Source organism: Salvelinus sp. IW2-2015, linkage group LG2 (assembly GCF_002910315.2).
Source record: "Salvelinus sp. IW2-2015 linkage group LG2, ASM291031v2, whole genome shotgun sequence".
Lineage (NCBI taxonomy): Eukaryota > Metazoa > Chordata > Actinopteri > Salmoniformes > Salmonidae > Salvelinus > Salvelinus sp. IW2-2015.
Genome location: NC_036839.1, coordinates 8,788,659 through 8,807,302, shown reverse-complemented (window position 1 = coordinate 8,807,302; position 18,644 = coordinate 8,788,659). Strand labels below are relative to the sequence as shown.

The 18,644-nt window shown below is 40.7% G+C and overlaps 3 protein-coding genes across 6 annotated transcripts in view; 1 reads left to right on the top strand and 2 right to left on the bottom strand.

The window, feature by feature from the left end:
• Positions 1 to 4,212, bottom strand: LOC111973887 (tRNA N6-adenosine threonylcarbamoyltransferase, mitochondrial). The gene is given in 11 exon segments (XM_070449318.1): positions 1 to 85; positions 87 to 95; positions 185 to 278; positions 281 to 308; positions 455 to 483; positions 486 to 533; positions 536 to 565; positions 568 to 588; positions 715 to 913; positions 999 to 3,183; positions 3,577 to 4,212. Coding segments are annotated over 10 exon segments (924 nt in total). The 5' UTR covers positions 1,380 to 3,183; positions 3,577 to 4,212.
• A 146-nt stretch (positions 4,213 to 4,358) lies between these two features.
• On the top strand, positions 4,359 to 6,573 carry LOC111973866 (adenosine deaminase tRNA specific 3). Its single transcript, XM_024001308.2, is given in 2 exon segments — positions 4,359 to 5,080; positions 5,243 to 6,573. A coding segment is annotated over 1 exon segment (1,095 nt). The 5' UTR covers positions 4,359 to 5,080; positions 5,243 to 5,254; the 3' UTR covers positions 6,350 to 6,573.
• Positions 6,574 to 6,665: 92 nt separating this feature from the next.
• LOC111973876 (ORM1-like protein 1) overlaps positions 6,666 to 18,644 on the bottom strand; it is a 55,540-nt gene continuing 43,561 nt past the window's right edge. The window contains exons 1-5 of one of the 4 annotated variants that reach the window (XR_011481000.1): positions 13,701 to 13,833; positions 12,359 to 12,539; positions 10,900 to 11,051; positions 9,700 to 10,545; positions 6,666 to 9,651 (exon numbers count right to left, since the gene is read on the bottom strand). Coding sequence is in view for 1 of the 4 variants with exons in the window: in XM_024001319.3 (XP_023857087.1) it covers positions 10,410 to 10,545; positions 10,900 to 11,051; positions 12,359 to 12,532 (462 nt within the window). In the remaining 3 variants the exon portion in view is untranslated. Of the gene's footprint in view, positions 10,546 to 10,899; positions 11,052 to 12,358; positions 12,540 to 13,692; positions 13,834 to 18,644 lie in introns of those variants that run through there. The other 3 variants (XR_011481003.1, XR_011481001.1, XM_024001319.3) reach the window with 3 other exon arrangements.

Below are 18,644 nucleotides of genomic sequence, written 5' to 3'. Positions count from 1 at the left end.
CTAGGATATCAAAAGTTTAATCATAAATGGTGAGAAAAATGTGTTGTCAGTGTTGGACAGGATGCCCTTTCCTTCCTTCAGTCTCAATTCCATTCCTGAAATAAATCAAATAAAGAGTAGGTGGATGCCTTGGATTCCAAAGCCATATTTTCATATCCAAAATAACAAATAGTCTTCTACATACCATGCAATCATGACTCCATTTTTAGTACATAACTTGGATGGAGGACAAAGCAAATGTAATTCAGTGGCATCTGTGACCATCTTCAAAGCCTTAACTGGTTACTGGCAAGTCCTCCTGACATCACCTAATAGAGCAAAACCTTTAGGAAAACAGACTTGAGTGTTTGTAGAAATCTACCTTTGGTCCAAAAGGAGATCATCAATACAGTATGGTGAATTCGATCTTGAGAGCTATGAACCCACTATCCAATTATGGGATGAATTCACTCACCGGGGTTGGATTGCAGGAAGGCAGCAGGCCTTACAGAACAAAATGGCACGATGTGTGCACTTGGCAATGTGAGAGGCCACTGTGTAGCGGCAGCTATATCATTCACACATACAACAAAGTCCCCTGCTCCAGACCTTGTATGAAACAAAAATACACGGTTGATGCATTTTTCACACTTAATTTAAATGACCTGATTCAATGTGTCGACCAGGGAAAGGTTATGATATTAATGCATATTATATCTTTGACTTATTTATTACCTTCCTCTTTTTTCTGTATTGACATTGTCACCTGATTTTGCAGAAGAGCAAAGAATAAGTTACAGTCATAGTCTGCTCCCACTGGTGGCTTGAAGAGAAATGTCGACCTGTCTCCATCTTAAGCCAGAAGCTGTATCGCCTGACCCCCACTTATCGTGGATCACTTTGGGTGTTTGATGAGTGACAGACATCTTGCCACCTGTGAATGAACAAAGGTCACAAATTCAAGGCCAAGAAAACCCACCGGCCTCTGACAAGTGTTTTCTTAAAGGTAGACTCATGACCTTGTCTATAGTGTCCCATGGAGCGTCATCCAGTGTTTGACCCAGTAGAAGAAAGTCGCTGATTCCTTGGGCCAGAGCCAGGAGAGTGACCACAGAGACCAGGAGGACAAGGAAGGGGAAGACCACTGGTTGGAGCATCCTGACCACCAGGGCATGGGCCTCCATGTGGTGGATGAAGTGCTTCTGCTGTTGCTTTACAAAGCTCAGGCTGAAGTCCAGACAAGATTATACCCACCTCTTTTGTGAATGAAGAGATTCTCCAAAGATTAAGCCTTTTTTTTAATCCACTACAGCCACACCTGTCTCGTCACTGCCACGAACAAGCCTGGACCTCATTGCTACTCTAAAAGCACATTTCCATAAATGCTTGAGTATAAACATAGGTGGGCCCTATGGAGCTGAATTTTTAAATGCAAACATTTTTCACTATAACAGAAGTTCCTGCATTAGCCAAAATACATATCCATAGAAAATCATCAAAATCTAAGATTATGGATAATACTGACAAGATACTCGTCTCTCCGCAGAGACAAAAGGAGTTGTTGTCTACAGTGGCACGTGGACTGTCAAACTCCACCTATTCCTCTCTTTGGATTGGTGGATGTCTCATTTTAATACATTTTGAAATATTCAAATGAGTGTTGTTGACGTCTACTGCTTGTATTCAATGGCGAGAGATGCTATACTACTAGTCTCATGTCATGAATATGCATAGCCATCTCAAGACAACCCCGATAGTGTTTTTTCAAAGTTATCAGGATGTCACGTGTCCTACTTATATCAGCACACTCGTAACAACCTAAGCATTACGAAACTATTCAAGCTAAAAAAACTGATGAATAAGCCATACAATTTTTGTTGACCAAATTCGACACTCATTGACCTCCATACAGAAACTCAACTCCACCTACTGGAGAAGACAGATTTTTGGRTGAGTTGAGCCTCTCGCCTCTCAGCAAAAATGGAAGCAGTGTAGCTACCCAATGGACACACACTAGTTGAATCAATGTTATTTCCACGTCATTTCAATTCAATTACGTTGAACCAACGTGGAATAGACGTTGAATTGACATCTGTGCCCAGTGGGTACCAGCTACCATGACTATTTTTGAAAGGTACTGTATTAAAAACTTGATTATTGAAGTCTGACAACAATACCGTTGTCCCAAAAGCTGAAGTTGCAATACTGAGAAATGGTTTTTGCATGGAGCTCCACGACCTTTAAGATTGTGAACTCAGGCCGTTTACCATTGAGGGAAAAAAAATGGTCAGTTCCTGTGACTCTCCCATAGACACCAATGCAATAGCAGTTGGGTCTGGTCTACTTTGGCTGCGTTTAGACAGGCAGCCCAATTRTGATATATATATTTTTTTACCAATCAGATCAGCTCTGAAAAAGATCTGATGTGATTGGTCAAYAGACAAATTATTGGAAAAAAGATCCAAATTGGGATGCCTGTCTAAACGCATGCTTAGTTAATTTGCCTTTTCTCAATTGGATTTGCTTAAACTCCTGCATCCTCTCTGGCCTCCTTTTGAAATAGGTCAAAGGTAATTTGACACGGTCCCGTGTGGCTCAGTTGGTAGAGCATGGCGCTTGCAACGCCAGGGTTGTGGGTTCATTCCCCACGGGGGGACCAGGATGAATATGTATGAACTTTCCAATTTGTAAGTCGCTCTGGATAAGAGCGTCTGCTAAATGATGTAAATGTAAATGTAATTGAGGAGAGGCTGCAAGGAGAGGGAGTGGAATGAAATGAGACTATTCTCCAATCATGCATCATTAGGCAAATTACATTTACAGGGTAGAATCACAAAATAAATGTATTATACATTTCTAAAGACAAATAAAGATAGTTGTGCAATACATTTTATATATAAAAGGACACGTTTTTAAATGTTAGCATGCTTTTCTCCTTCGAGAAAAGTGGTAGATTTCAAAACTCTTCCATGAATGACTCCGGTAGGATACACTTGTGCTTCCTCGCCAAAAGGAGGCTATCGAGGATGGGATGAGCGTCTTCCATTTGTCACTAACGACTTGACACTCCAGGACCACATACCGGGTTCTGGGTCACGGAGGAGGGCGGACTTTGGCCCAAATGAGAAAAGGCCAAAGGCCATTGGCCTTTTATCAATTAGATTTCCTTGACTCCTGGGTCTTCTCTCCGTCCTCTCTCTCCCCCTTTTGAAAAAGGTCAAAGGTAATCAAGGAGAGTGAAGGTGGAAGGAAATGTGCTTGTTTGAAATGAGATGGTCCTTCTCTACTCACGCATCATTAGGCAAATGACGTTTACAGGGGTGGATTTCAAAATACATGTGTAAAGTGATTAAAACAAATTAAGTTAGTTGTGCAATACATTTTATAGATAAAAGCAAAATGCTACTTATTGTTTTAAACGTTTGCATGTTTTTCTCCTCTGACAAAACAAAAGCTGATRCAAAGTGGGTGTGGCAGATTTAAAAACTCTTCCGCAGTATTATACACAAGTATCCTCGATCAAACGTGGATATGGAGGACGGGAGAACACTCTTCCGTTTGCCTACTAATGAAATTAAACACTCCTTGACCACTTACTGGTTTCCGGGTCATGGAGGAGAGAGGACGGAATACGGTCTTTTGTCCAAACGAGAATTTCCCATAGAAACAGAAAAAAACAAGGGAGTGGTACAGTATGTCTCGCTTCCTCGGTCTCTGACACTTGTACMGGTTTCCACTAGCTTCTATAGCCACAAATMGTGGTCTTAATGTAAGGTTAGGCATAAGTTTAAGGTTAAAATCCAATTTTATGAAGAGAAATTGTAGAAATGGCTGGGGTATATGACTTAGTGGCTATATTATACTGAGGTATAATAAGAACTGGAGATTACTTCCAAGCGTATTTTTTTTAAAGGTAATAAACTCACGTTCGTTCGCATAGGTCAATTCATGGACTGTCTATATCGGGTTGCATCCGGTTTATATGGACCAACATCACATGCGCACTAGCATTCAGMGCGCACAGGGAGCAACAACGTAAACATGTCATCCAAAAACATCAGACATTGGATGAATATAAAATGTTAATGGACGTGTTAAAGGATCAAAACCACAATGTACATTGGGTAAATTGTGACTGACTGATCTACAAATAATAAATTKGTTATTTATGATGTAAGGTGATTTGTATATCAGTTTGCAGTCGCATTCAGTCGTTTTGGTTCTCTCGGACACTGCCAATTTTTATTTTTTATTTCACCTTTATTTAACCAGGTAGGCTAGTTGAGAACAAGTTCTCATTTACAACTGCGACCTGGCCAAGATAAAGCAWAGCAGTGTGAACAGACAACAACACAGAGTTACACATTATCTTCAGCTGTGAGTGATAAAATAAAATGGCCTCAGCAACAGTTATTTGAATAATTCAATGGATGTTTTGTGCACAAAAGGTGATGACTAAAGTGTCTTATTAGGATTTTTCAAATCTGACTTCGCTATGTGGCGGTGTATGGAAATGGTCTTTCTGGGCCAGYCTCCAGTTAAACTGTAGTACCACAGCATAACTATAGGAGCAGAGTGGAAAACGTGCTTCTAGACGGGACCCCTGCCCCTTCATAGAAGCTAGTGACGTCCCGGGTACTTTGGTCATGGCTAGACGGTCTCCAGCTTTTGTCAAATCAATGTATTTAAGCTAACCCTTTTTTATTAACCTTAACCCAATTCTCCTAACCTGCTGCACAAATTCTAACCTGCTACGACCGTGTACTTATTATACTTGTGAGGAGCTTTGTGTCACATGAAAATAATTCCTCCATGAAACCACAAATAACAGTAATTTAACGTTAGGTTTATGATTTGAGAAATATGAAGAAKATTTTCAAAGGTTTTTCCGATATTAAAATAATCCCTTTGATTTAAAATCAGTAAATTTTATGAATCTAGGAAACAAAACTGTGGGTGGCTATGAAGAGTGATAGRCTTTGTTTCAGGGGGATATAATATGCAGTCGGAACATCAACAAGCATGGATGGAAAGGGAGAGCTAGCTCCACGTATCTGAAATCTGTCACGTTTTACACTTCTAATCAAAGCTGGTCAACAAGGTAATTTTAATTAATCAATCGGTAATGTTAAGTATACACTGCCAGTATTTTTTTCGCATGCTCTGAAACAACCTTACATCTCTGCGCCACTACATCCAATGTTTATCTTCTTGTAAACATTTGGTCTGTATCCGAGTTGTGTTTCGTCCTGATTTTTAACAGAGGTGCTTTGAAATGGAGCCACAACCCAAACGCAGAAAAGAATATGAGTGTGACATCGACTCCTGGGTTGCTTACCCTGTGCTGTCCAACGAGCAGTCACAAGACATTGAGCTAATCGAGGCCTTTGCAGCTCCCATCATCAACAAGAAAGAAACCTCTCGTTTGATCAAGGAGTTGGCCAAAGTATARCCATTACCTGGACTTCAGCACATCAAGAGAGTACGGTCATGCAAGGATAAGGGCAGCCCTCACCCTCTGGAGGTCATTGTATGCCTTGCCAGTGATGCACCAGRCATTGACCGCAGTGAGGAGCTGCACATATCTGATCTGTCGTCCTCCAGTAGATTAAACTGTGAAGGTCTAGGAGACCCTTTCCTGGTCAAGATACCAGCATGCCCTCCTTTGACCAGACCGCAGTTTGAGCAGGCCAGCAAACACTGGCCCACSTCCTTTCACGAGGACAAACAGGTGACTGTGGCCCTGAGGGGCCAGCTGTTCACCTCCTCTCAGAAATCAAAGATGCAGGAGTACATGATGGCTGCTGTGGCTGCAGCCAGAGCGGGGCAGGATAGTGGCATGGAGGCTGTGGGGGCTGCGGTCYTTGACCCAGYGGCAGAGAGGATCCTCGCTGTGGGACATGACTGCCGGCAAGGCGGTCACCCACTTCATCACGCCATCATGGTCTGCATTGACCTTGTGGCACGTGGGCAGGGGGGTGGGGCCTACAACTATGACAAGTACCCCGCCTGCCAGTCTGCTTTGCCCTTTTCCTCACCCTCTCAAAAACAGGGCGCCACCACCATGACAACCTGTGGGGTCGTGCAGGACGGGGACAGTGCAGAGGAGAGCGGTGAGCCATACATCTGCACCGGGTACGACTTGTATGTTACTCGAGAGCCTTGTGTTATGTGTGCCATGGCGCTAGTCCATTCTAGGATAGGCAGAGTCTTCTATGGAACATCCTCTATCGATGGGGCATTTGGGACTAAATATAAAATCCACGCTCAAAAAGATCTGAATCACCGCTTTGAAGTTTTCAAAGGAGTCTTGGACCAACAGTGTTCAGACCTTAACAGGCCAGTACACTATATCAAAATGAATTCTTAAAAAAGGTTCACAATTGTTACAGGAACGCTAGACCATTATAAACGGATGAATCTCATGTCAGACTACTAGGCACACGCGGTTGATGAATGAGACTAGATCAATGTGTGAATTAGATAAGTAACATTTTACTTCTGGAAGATTTTGGATTACATAAACACATTTTAATGTTTTACTTTGTTACTGTGTAAAATTCAATGCAATAAAGTTTTGGCCACTTTGTGACAGCAAGCTTTCACAGCTAGTTTTATTGCTCATCGTCAATATGGTTCCCATTCATTTCCCACYAGATTTCATCCAGTTAAGACATACATGCTGCTTTCAGGGCATAAATGTTTTAATGATGTTAGGWACAAGGGCTGACAAAGCTCCAAGAATACCCTGGATAAGCCATAACCAAACAAAAACAGGATTAGCTGTCTTAATAGTAGCCTCCAGGAGATATTCATATCCTAAACATCTACATGAATATACAGGCAACTGKCAAAATAAAAGGAAACACCAACATAAAGTGTCTTAAAAGGGCYTTGTGCCACCATGCCCCTCTTTCCACAGTTATGCTTCCGGAACTGACACAGCCACTTGTTTTTAGCATGCAAATTTCAACAAAATGCTCGTCAAGTGGAATAGGTACAAAAAAATCTCCAGGGTGAACCATTCATTCAAGACTAGAAATCGTAACAAAAAAAAGTGATATGGAAGAAAAGTCAAGGGTACAAGACTGTACATACCAGTTAGGGTGCAAACAAACTACTCATCCCATACAGCAGTGCGGCCTGTTTCATCCAATCGAAGCAGATGAAATTCACATGACCACTGGAATTTTTCCTTGTAAATTAGAAAAAACATGCTGGTTGTTTGGCGAGGTGTTTCGTTTAACAATTTCTGTTAGCTAACGGAGTTGCCATACATTGTACTAAAATAAATTAGATCTGTTAGTAAAATCACAGGAACTGAATTTGTTTGCCGTGCTATACTCTCCCGTGTGACGATCAGTTMCCCAAACTACATGAGGTTTTACCTCTGGGTTAACCGAGATTAGACACGTTAGAACAGACCCAGGGTCTGTTTCTGTGGCAGCAGAACCGCTAAAACTCGTGGTTAGTGTTGTTTTTGGTGCCCTTTGAAGCCAGGAACTGACATAAAAGCACAACTTCAACACAGAGGTTGAAACATTCATAACCGATGGACACTACATCAACATACGAGTTGTTATGCAATCTCAGGTGAAAATAGAACATCTACATTGCACAGTAACATTGCCATCACTAATATTTAACATCACCACGGGTCACGAGGATTGCCATTCTTCCTGAGAAATTCCATCATTTGGTGTTTTGATGGTGGAAAATGCCGTCTCAGGCGCCACTCCWCTCTCCCAGKAGTGTTCAATTGTGTTGAGAGCTGGTGACACACACACTTTAAAACCACCTATGCTCCTTMGAGACCCCTCTTTCACCGATCTCTTRTAGCCATGGTAGCTGAAATAATGGGAAACGCCATTTTATATGACCCTAATCATGAGATGTTAATTGCTTAATTAACTCCGGAACCACAGCTACACGGAAGCACCCACTTTCAATATACTTCACATCCCTCATTTACMCAAGTGTTTATTTTGGCAGTCATGTGTAGGTACATAGCCATAGCATAGACCTGTCTCAGTAAACAATTATCTGACAACACTTAACATCTTATGACAAATCATCRGATCTTCACATAAGACTCAAGACATGAACCTATACAGACAAACTATATACACTGCAAAAATGCCTGCCCCATATGATTAACAAGGATAAATTATTAATATACAAAAGGAAATCATGCTAAATTAGTATTTCATATTGTTCAGGGGCCTCAAGTGTTGCATACACACAAAATATGCCCAAWATATGCATGCGCCAGTATTCACACAAGTTAGCATTAATAAAAATGTAACTTGATGTAATGTGCTTATCCTCGCGCAAATTTTAGACCAGGGGTGTCAAACATACAGCCCACAAAAGGTGGTCCCAGTAAAAACAAAAGCCACTCAATATACTTAAAAAATGACTAAAACCAYATCTAAACTAGAAATTATAATGAACCTATATTTATACAGTTTGACTGTCCAGCTCGATAATCATTGTGCAGTCAATGGACCTACATTCATACAGTTTCTTGACTGTCCATCTCGCTAATAAATCACAAGACAGTCAGGGAGCATTAAATTCCAAAGACGATGAATATAGGACTTATGTTTTAGCTAATTTTGATGGCAAGGAAATATAACATTTTCAGTGTGGCCCTCAAACTCTTTGAAAACCGAATGCTGACCCCGGGGCACAATTAGTTCGCCACTGCTGCTTTAGACCATGCATACGCACAGTTTCTAGTGGTTTAAGTATTGCATTGTAAGAAGGCAGAAGTAGCCAAGTAGTGGCCTTGTGCAGGAATATATGATGACACTCTTATAACAAAAAAAGTTTAAAAAAAACAAAACAGGTAGGCCTAGCTAAATATAAGATGCAATCATTTACCATTAGTGAGAAGAGCAAATATCCCTTTATTTGATCTAAAATAATTATAGAAATAGATTTATTCTTTACCTCAATTACATGACCATTGTAGAATAAATTCCTCACCTTTTCTGACTGATGGTTTCATACAAGTGAGGATAGGCTACCATTCATCCCATCTCTCATTTAATTGGACCCACTTCACAGTAGTAAATAGATGAGCTACTTTAAGTATTTTGCTTTGTGATCTGTTCTTAAGTGCAGTTTAACGGTAGAGCAGAGGGTTCACCTCTTTCCGTTGACGTTTGTGAGATACGTCTGAATACTGTAATGTCAAATTCCGAGTAAACATTTCATTTATACACAACTATTGCAAAATAAATTGCTCACCTTTTCTGGCCATGATGAGTTCKTTTTCCTGAAGCAGCCATACAACAAATTACCAACGCGCATCTCATTTAATTGGGCCTATTAATATAGGCGATAATCATTTCAAGTTTTTGCTCTATGCATCCGAATGGGAGCGTGGTTTATAACATACAGTAGAATTTAACAGGTGAGCAGACAGGTTGATATTTTGCATTGAAGTGTGTGTAAGCTACCACTAAGTAGGTATTTCAAGGAGTCAGCTTCAGAACTCGCGGGCAGTGCACCATATTTAGATTAGGGGAAAAAGTAAATGCTAAACATGATTCAATTAATTCAATCTGTTTACAGGTCCACGACAATTAGCAAATGTTTGTCTTTCAGAAACAGTCAGATAGGCTACCGCAACTGCCACTACAAAAGAAAACATTCTGCCAACACCTCCAAAAACATTTGATCAAGTTCGCCATTTCCAGATATGGTCTTGGCCTAATTCCAATACCTCCAAAGTAAATAAGGGCGTTATTGTCACCATAAAAGGTAAATGGGCGTTTTACTACAGGTCTGATTTCTAGGGGGAAACATACGTATGATTGGCGTGTGCCAAGTTTATAAATCTCAATATTTGTGCGTTGCAGTCTTCAGAAATGGCGCATGCAGATATTTAGTGTAAAATTTACGCAGCGGTTCTAATGCCCCAGTTTTTTTTCCAGTAATAAGATTGACACCCTTCTAAAAAATTAAGTGTGTGTCAAACAATGAACCATAGGCCCCTACTTTTATGAAGAAATCATCTTTAAAAATACATCTGGTATTTTTAAGGCTTCCGGTTAAGAACAGAAAAATACATTGTGACAAGGAACGCAGTCCGTGTCACTGTGAAGTGAGAYCAAATAACAAAAAAACAGAACAAAAAAAGGCCCACGTTTGAAACCTGGGCCAGCCCAGGTCTATGCAGATCAAAAAATACAACATTAAATATTTACTTAAGTTAGTAATGCACATGGCATTCTCTCTCATTCTCCCACTAGTTTAACCTGACGTATCTAAACAATGAGTGACAATTGCACGTACTGTACAAAACTGCTTAGTACACACTCCAGTGGTACATAGTACATAGGGTTAACTATTCATCTTGCTATGAGGCAATAGCTCCTTTGAGAGTTGGTCACACACCACTGACCCTCTTAACACTCGGATTAATACTTGTTGATGCCAAAGATTCGGACTCCGTGTAGTTGTGGCAATTTGGGGATCAGCACGCTCAAAAGGGACGCAGTGTTTATGACAAAGTGTGTTGTGTCGTACTTTGTGTAGAAGCTTGCAAGAAAATATCTAGGGGGATAAAAAAAAAAAAAAGTTAGCAAAATGTGTCAATTAAAAAATAAAAAAAAAAAAAAAAAAAGTTAGCAAAATGTGTCAATTAAAAAATATCTGCAACATGGTCAACAATTAGCATTTATAGGGCCGTTTTCCCAGTCACAAATGAAGCCTAGTCCGGGACTAAAACACAATCTCAATGGAAGACCTCCATTTAAGTGCTTTTCAGTCCAATACTTGGCTTAATCTGTGTCCAGSAAACCACCCCATACGGTTTACAATTACTTCTYCACTGGATGCTKAATCGGRATCTAAAGCWAAATGTACAYAAATGTAACCTRTTGTTCTAAATGACGGAAGGCTACGTACAAAATGATTGGGGAGATGGTGAAGAATTTTCTGGATGATGTGAACTGCACGCCGTAGTCCAACTGTTCCCAATGTGTCAGGAGCCGGGCTTTGCCTTGGTCTGGGGTCTCAAACGGAGTGCCTTTCACTGCATGCATGAAGACATACATCCCCTGGAAGACACAGACATACAGGGAATGAGMCCAAGTCTCAATGGTGAGTGACAGTCCACTAAGACAAGACAAACAAATCTTAAAGTAACAAATGGTGCCAGGGACTGAGGGTAGATGTTGCAGCACAGCTATGTGTCTTTTCGGTTACGTGTCTTTTTCTTTTGATAAAAGAGAATTCATCCTTCCATGGTCCCGTGTGGCTCAGTTGGTAGAGCAAGGCACTTGCAGCGCCAGGGTTATGGGGGACCAGTACGGAGAAGAAGAAAAAAAGTATGAAAAGTATGCACTAACGACTAAATTCCTCTGGATAAGAGCATCTGCTAAATTACTTAAATGTACACATTTAAAAGACAGAGCTGTGATAGCTTCTTATCATAAATACAGTTCAGGTTCTGAGTGCGAGTGAAATCTGCTGACCAAAGCATGTCATAATTACCACAACACGGGACTGATACTTAAACTACTTGCTCATAAGTGGGACATGGGAGTTAGTATGTTCTGTGTATTCACTTAGTTTCTTTATAACACCTGGCACTGTGGACATGAGGTCATTTGAATGACCTCATGTCCTTAAATTTTGCTGGACCTCAGGAAGGCAGCAGCTAATGGGGATCCATAATAAATACAAATACATTCTAATAACAAGGTCTCTGAAATTGTTATTGATTTATCAGCTGAACTAGTACTTGCTGGCAAGCAACAAAAGATACAGGAAACAATAAGCTGCTGAACAAAAAAAAAGTGCAGGATATTGTGGTCCCCTTTTAATGGCCTTCCTTATCGCTGTGATGCAATAGACTTTACATACAATAATGAGACAACAGCTAAACTTAGTGAGTGATGACATGCCAGTGACCTTGTTCCTTTATTAAAGGAATTCCGCTCAGAACAATGAGAGGCCAGTGCGTTGAGAAGGAAGCAATGTCTAGGCACCAACTTTGATGTAGTTTCTTTTTTTACCATGATATGGCTGAAAGTAAGGACAAACTGGTAATAATTAGGGCCGGGACGATACCGCAACACTCGTTAGTATTGTGGCAAAGAAACAAAACAAATCAAATTTAACTTCTTTAGGAAAACAGCCCTAATGTTGGAAACAAACATTGGTGTCATCCAGAGTCACATTTAATTTATTTTTCCAAGCCATAGCACACATTTTAAATACAGCAGGTTTTTAAAAAGGACCAACATTTGGTCTGTTTCGTGTCTTAATTGCGATACTGAGATTGTCCCAAGTAATAAAAGGTAATAAAAGCACTCAAAATGGGGCCAACACAAATGTATTCATGAGAAGAAAAATTACTTACAAAATTGTGTATAACATTTGTGAGAGTCCACACCACAGGTACACCGAAGAAGGGTATGCTCAAGAGCACAATGTGAAGCATTCCAACACCGAGGGCATAGGTCAGCCAGATCCCTCGACTGTTCATGACCCGAGTGTTGGGGTTCACCTCACTGTGCGCTACGCCAACATTCATTTTGTTTCTGTGAACAAGTGGATTATGTTATTGATGAATATGCATTATTCCTTTGAATATCTTAACACAAAAACGAGTCATTCAAAATMAACCCCAACAGGGAGCCATTTGCTTCAGGACTATAAAATAATTACTTGCTGCATTGCAATACACAAAAGGCCATAGCCTGGAGGTACAAGAAATTATTACGAACATTTTCTGCTTATGTAGTACACTTTCACCTTTCTTGCACAACAATACCTACAGCTGTTTACAGGCAAATCAAATAAAGCTTTTCACAACATGACACGAGTAACCGATTTGGACTTCACTTGTCTTAGAGTTGCTTTTCAGACCATTGCTTGGCTTGAGATTGAAAGTTCGAGGTTGCGTCATACATTCTAAGATTTCTCAAGCTCTTGATAATGCTGGGYAAAAAATACGCCTGTGGTTAAGTATACATGGTTATATAGCTACTTTGCTGGTTAGCTTGCATCTCAGCCGTTTCGTGAAAGCGTGTAGCATGTTCGTTTTCAAGCCTATAATGGGAAACCAAGCTATTCACGTGCAACTGTCCTAAGAAGGGAYTGCATTCATAAGCAGCTGCACTGAGGCGCAGAAAAGTGCTGCAACAATGTTAGGCAACACTTGTGAACTTTGTTTGAGACAGAAAATATCAAGGCACGAAAAGCAACTCACTAACGTTTGGTAGCAGACAGCAGCGTCAACATTAAACAACTTTCRAGAGCCAAGCCTGTGTGATCAGAAGTTAGCGACAACTTTCCCTAGATAAGTGTGATTCTTAAAAAGGTAAATTCAACATTAACCCTGCCCTTAAACTGGGCTTGCTAGTTACCTATGCTAAGTGAGATGGCTTGTAATTCATTGACATTCATTGTATCKTATTTCTAGCTAGCTAGTTAARWRKWKGTAYWRTACMWMYWYTTATGTTCACATTTGTAGAKGTCCCAGCTACTACTGATTCAGCCAAACTCCAGCTAATGTTAATAAGTCAAGTATGCTTGAAACACCAGTTGAATAGCTAYCTAGCCATTTTGGTGACAAGCTAGGAATATCTAGTTACTGTAACGTTAGATAGCTAGGTGACAACATTTGCATATCAATAGCTAGTGTTAGCAAATACTTTAACAGTCAACACATAGATATGYCAATATACTTACTGGAGTACCTTGTTATGAACCTGTTTTTAAACGTGGCAGTGCAGAAGGCCAGTCTCCCCTAATCAACCGTGCTGTTGTTGACTGAACCTGTCCGCTAGCGACTAGTGAGCTATCTAGCTAACTTTGGAGCAGTTCTTCTTCTATGGTATAATGGCGGTCCACCAAAATTCGTMKGAGGTGCATGTCGCCACCTACTGTATGGGTGGTAAACTATAGGAAAACATCTATTGTAGAAGAAAATAAGAAAAAAAACATCACACTCCTTCAGTCACATTCCAATTCAAGTCACYTCCCTACAAAGGCTCAGGGGCATGTGAGGGCGGATCCTCCTTTGACAGGATTTCTTGCAYTGCCTCTGCTGTAAACTCACTGAGTCCCAAAAAGCGTTCAGCTGCGCTCACAATGATTCCAATTTTTCCTGATTTCTTCTTTGTTTGCGCTATGCAGTTCATGACCATTGCAATAATGCTACAAAGTCCACCTTTTTCCACATGTAATATATCAGGATCCCTTGATTGCAGAGACACTTTCACTGGTGCAGGCTCAATTACCACTGCATCTTCAATGCCACTTGCTCCTTCAACTCTTCTCACATCCTTCAGATAGGAGACACGCTGGACAGCCCTTATTCTTGCCACCTCTGTCTCCTAAACCCAACAGGGCAATCCAGAAATTAGAGCGCATGTTCGCCACCACAATTCAATACTCTTCCCATATGCATATGCTTGACACATGACCAAATCTTTTGTATTTATGGCACCGAAGGGGTTTGTGAACAAAGGCTCTTACAGGGTATCTCACATAGCCCAACTTGACATGAGAAGGGAGAGACTCTTCATCAAAGAAAACAAGTATGGATGAACAGAATTTCTTCACTCCATCTACCATACGGGTCAGTCAACGACGTGCGCCCACCACTCCATCTACTTCCACAGGTATTATATCTGCACACACTTTATGCGCCACCCCAGAGATATCTCCCTTGATAGGTACTCTGCTTTGAAGATCCATACATTAAACATACCACTTCTGCTCCTCGGGACACACAAAACATGTAAACAAGTCCACTTCTTATGACGCTCACTGACGCAACTTCACCCAACGCTTCCATGAAATGTATCGAAATTTCAAACGGATCTCCAAGGTTACATTGGTCCAAAAACCTCACTCTGACTAAAAACGAGTCTAGGGGTTTCCTAGTTTCCACCACAACTTTACTTCTCGTTTCCTTTCTTTTTCACCTTTTTCATGGTAATCCACTCATTCTCAATCTCTGTGCTCTCATCTTCACCCAACTCGCCAGCAGTTTCAAACAAAACATCAGTTTCAACCATCTTCCCACTCAACCTTACGGTCTCCCACCAGCATTGCCTTGTGTGTACCCCCTGCTTCTTAGTATAGCCAAGTTGATGTGCAGGGGTACTAGGTAATTGAGGTAGATACAGTGCATTCAGAAAGTATTCAGACCCTTGACTTTTTCCATATTTTGATTCGTTACAGCCTTATTCTGAAATTGATTAAATCGTTCCCCCCCCCCTCATCAATCTACACCCAATACCGCATAACGACAAAGCAAAAAACGTTTTTTTTTTTGAAACTTTTGCAAATGTATAAAAAAACAGAAATATCACATTTACATAAGTATTCAGACCCTTTACTCAGTACTTTGTTGAAGCATCTTTGGCAGCGATTACAGCCTTGAGTCGTCTTGGGTATGACGCTACAAGCTTGGCACAACCATAGGGAGCTTCTTTCATTCTTCTCTGCAGATCCTCTCAAGCTCTGTCAGGTTGGGGAGCGTCGCTGCACAGCTATTTTCAGGTCTCTCCAGAGATGTTCGATCGGGTTCAAGTCCGGGTTCTAGCTGGGCCACTCAAGGACATTCAGAGACTTGTCCCGGAGCCATTCCTGTGTGGTCTTGGCTGTCTACTTAGGGTCATTGTCCTGTTGGAAGGTGAACCTTCACCCCAGTCTGAGGTCCTGAGCYCTCTGGAGCAGGTTTTCATCAAGGAGCTCTCTGTACTTTGCTCCATTCATCTTTCCCTCGATCCTAACTAGTCTCCCATGGTTTTCTCAAGACTTCCTGCCCAAGATGCAGAAAACTCGATTAAGATGAAGAATTTTTAGGACTGATTAAAATGTAACATAGTGAAAACTAAGTACATATTTATTTTKTTTRTTCCAGGACTGATGGAATGTCCGATACTAAGTMTTTTTTGACAAGTTTKCCAATGATTCTCRATCTCTCCCTTTGAAAGGCTTCCTGAGGCAGGTGCCTTAGGAGAGCAGTTATTGAGACTGTGTACTATACGTAACTATGGTACCCTGATCAGGCTGTTAAGGGAGCTCCCACATTAAGTAAGGCCTGGCCATTTTGTTTGTTTTACCTGTTATGAATATCTGTTAGTGATGTTAACACTGTGTTTGATTTATTGTGTGGGGTCTATTTATTTTGGTTTTAGTGGGGTTTTCACAGGTTAGAAAGGATGCACATTAAATGGCACACAAATMACATTTTCTACCTATTTTCCGAGTTTTAGGTACACACATGTAAATTCTCTTGATAATAAATGTTTTTTATTTTACCTTTATTTAACTAGGCAAGTCAGTTAAGAACGAATGTTATTTTCAATGACGGCCTAGGAACAGTGGGTTTACTGCCTTGTTCAGGGGCAAAACGACAGATTTTTCGGAGATTCGGGGATTCGATCTTGCAACCTTTCGGTTACTTGTCCAACGCTCAAACTGCCATGCTACGCTGCCGCTAGGCTGAAAAACCCAATGTAAACCTGGTACACAAAATGTTTGGAATATTTGAAATGTCTTTAAATAATGAGTCTGAGGTACAGTAAAGGGAAAGAAAAGCTCACTTAAATGGGGTGGAATGACTTCTGACCTCTGTTCTGACTTTGCGGTGAGGGCTGATCTCCCTCACTAGAAGGTTAGAGACACTGTGTGAGATTTAAATGCAATATGTAAATAATTAGGACACTTTATAATTTAGCAATAATCCTATGTGTGATTCAGACCACAAGAAGGAAAGAGAGCTGCCCCTGAATGAGGGATACCTGTCTCTAATCTATTTTACTATTCCTTGAATTACKCTATGGGATACAATTATTTTAAGATGGAGATAAAGGGTTGTAATTCTAATTTTATTTGTMATTTTGATTTAACCAGCAGTGTTTTTTTTGGACGCATGAATCACGATGTGATTCGTGTCAAAAGGGAAMAAGTGTATTGTTGTTGTTGTTTTATGTGTATTGTTGTAGTTGWTTTGTTTTTGTCTTGCTTCAATACAAATCTCACCTGATTGGGTCTGCTGGATGTTCGGSATTTCTCCCTAAGGATTAGCCCTCTGACTCCCTGACCCTGTAACTCTGCGGTGAGATTGCTAASATCTGCGTGTTGTTATTTTCTTTGACATTTGTCTTAGAGATCTYTATTAAGAATATTGGTAGTATTAATATTTTGTCATACGGTAAATAGTTTTTATGGATTTCCTGAATCAGAAATGCCCTAACCTAAACTGTTGTTCTGGTCTGTCCTCTCTCGAGGTTATGGCAAAGGGGACCACAGATGGTATCTAGATGCATGGAAGCGATAATTCGACCGAGAACAGTGAACCAAACCCCCTCTAACCGGCTGAAGTAATGGCAACAATGGCCTTCACTATGGCCCTGTCCACCACTTCTACATGAGTCCTGAGACCTTCCATGTGGAGTGAGCATAGAGAGAGAATGATTCCAAACTTCTCTCATGCTGCTGGTGTACTGGTCCGAAAATTAACATGACCCGTAAAGGATGGTGGCGGTTCAGGTGAGAGATTCGTCTGCTTGGGAAAATCAGATTATTCCCCAGATATTGAAAATCCGGACATTATCAAGGGCCATCCACATTGAACACATGTGCCATTGAGGATGAACTGTAAAGCTATCTGAAGAAGAAAATGAAGAAACACTAGAAGAATGAGTGCCGTGAAGGAGGGATTGTCAACCATGCCCGTATATGATTTAGGCTTGTCCAAAATTGTTTATTTGGGGTATCAGATTGTATTGTGGAGACCTACACACTGTGAAATGTGTAGTAATTTAGACTAAGAATGCATTGAGATACCAATCTGTCATTACCACAAATTGGGGCAGTGATGAAAAAAGTTCCATGCAGAAATACAAGAAGAGAACATACTGTATGTCAATATAAATGTACATTCTGCCAGTGTCGGTGTGTTCTAAGGTTGGAGGGTCTTAAATTCAAGTGATAGTGCTTCACGTTGGTTCTGTCATTCTAAATTTGGGTTGGATAAGTTATCAATAGTTCTAATTATGATTTGGAAAGACGAGGCTTCTAGYGACAGAGCAATGCCCCTAAAATGTGAGGAGAGCCACTAGATTGGGGATTGAGTAATTTTAGCCCAAGCTACAATCTCATTCTTATCAAGGTTAGTGTGAAACTSTTATAACATTCCCTGTGAAAGTCAATATGGTTTCRAGGTGGTGTCGAACATGTGAGTGATCATTGTTCCAGATGCTGGAAACTGACACATTTTTTGTAACTGACTAATTGACTTGAGCAAGTTATTAGTATGTTTATAACTATATAAAGTGGAGCAATTAATGTGTTATGGGTGAGATGGAATGATTTATGTGCAAATGTATTTGTGGCCTGAGGCAAAGTACAAAGGCGGCATGTTTGTTTCTATAATTTTAGATTTATTTTACTAGGCAAGTCAGTTAAGAACAAATTCTTATTTTCAATGATGGCCTAGGAACAGTGGGTTAACTGCCTGTTCAGGGGCAGAACGACACATTTGTACCTTYTCAGCTCAGGGATTTGAACTTGCAACCTTTCGGTTACTAGTCCAACGCTCTAACCACTMCCGCCCCAATGGTGAGGTAAGTCCCGAGCCAAAGGGACCAACGCAGGCCTGGAGTGGCCCAGAAGTCATTGTG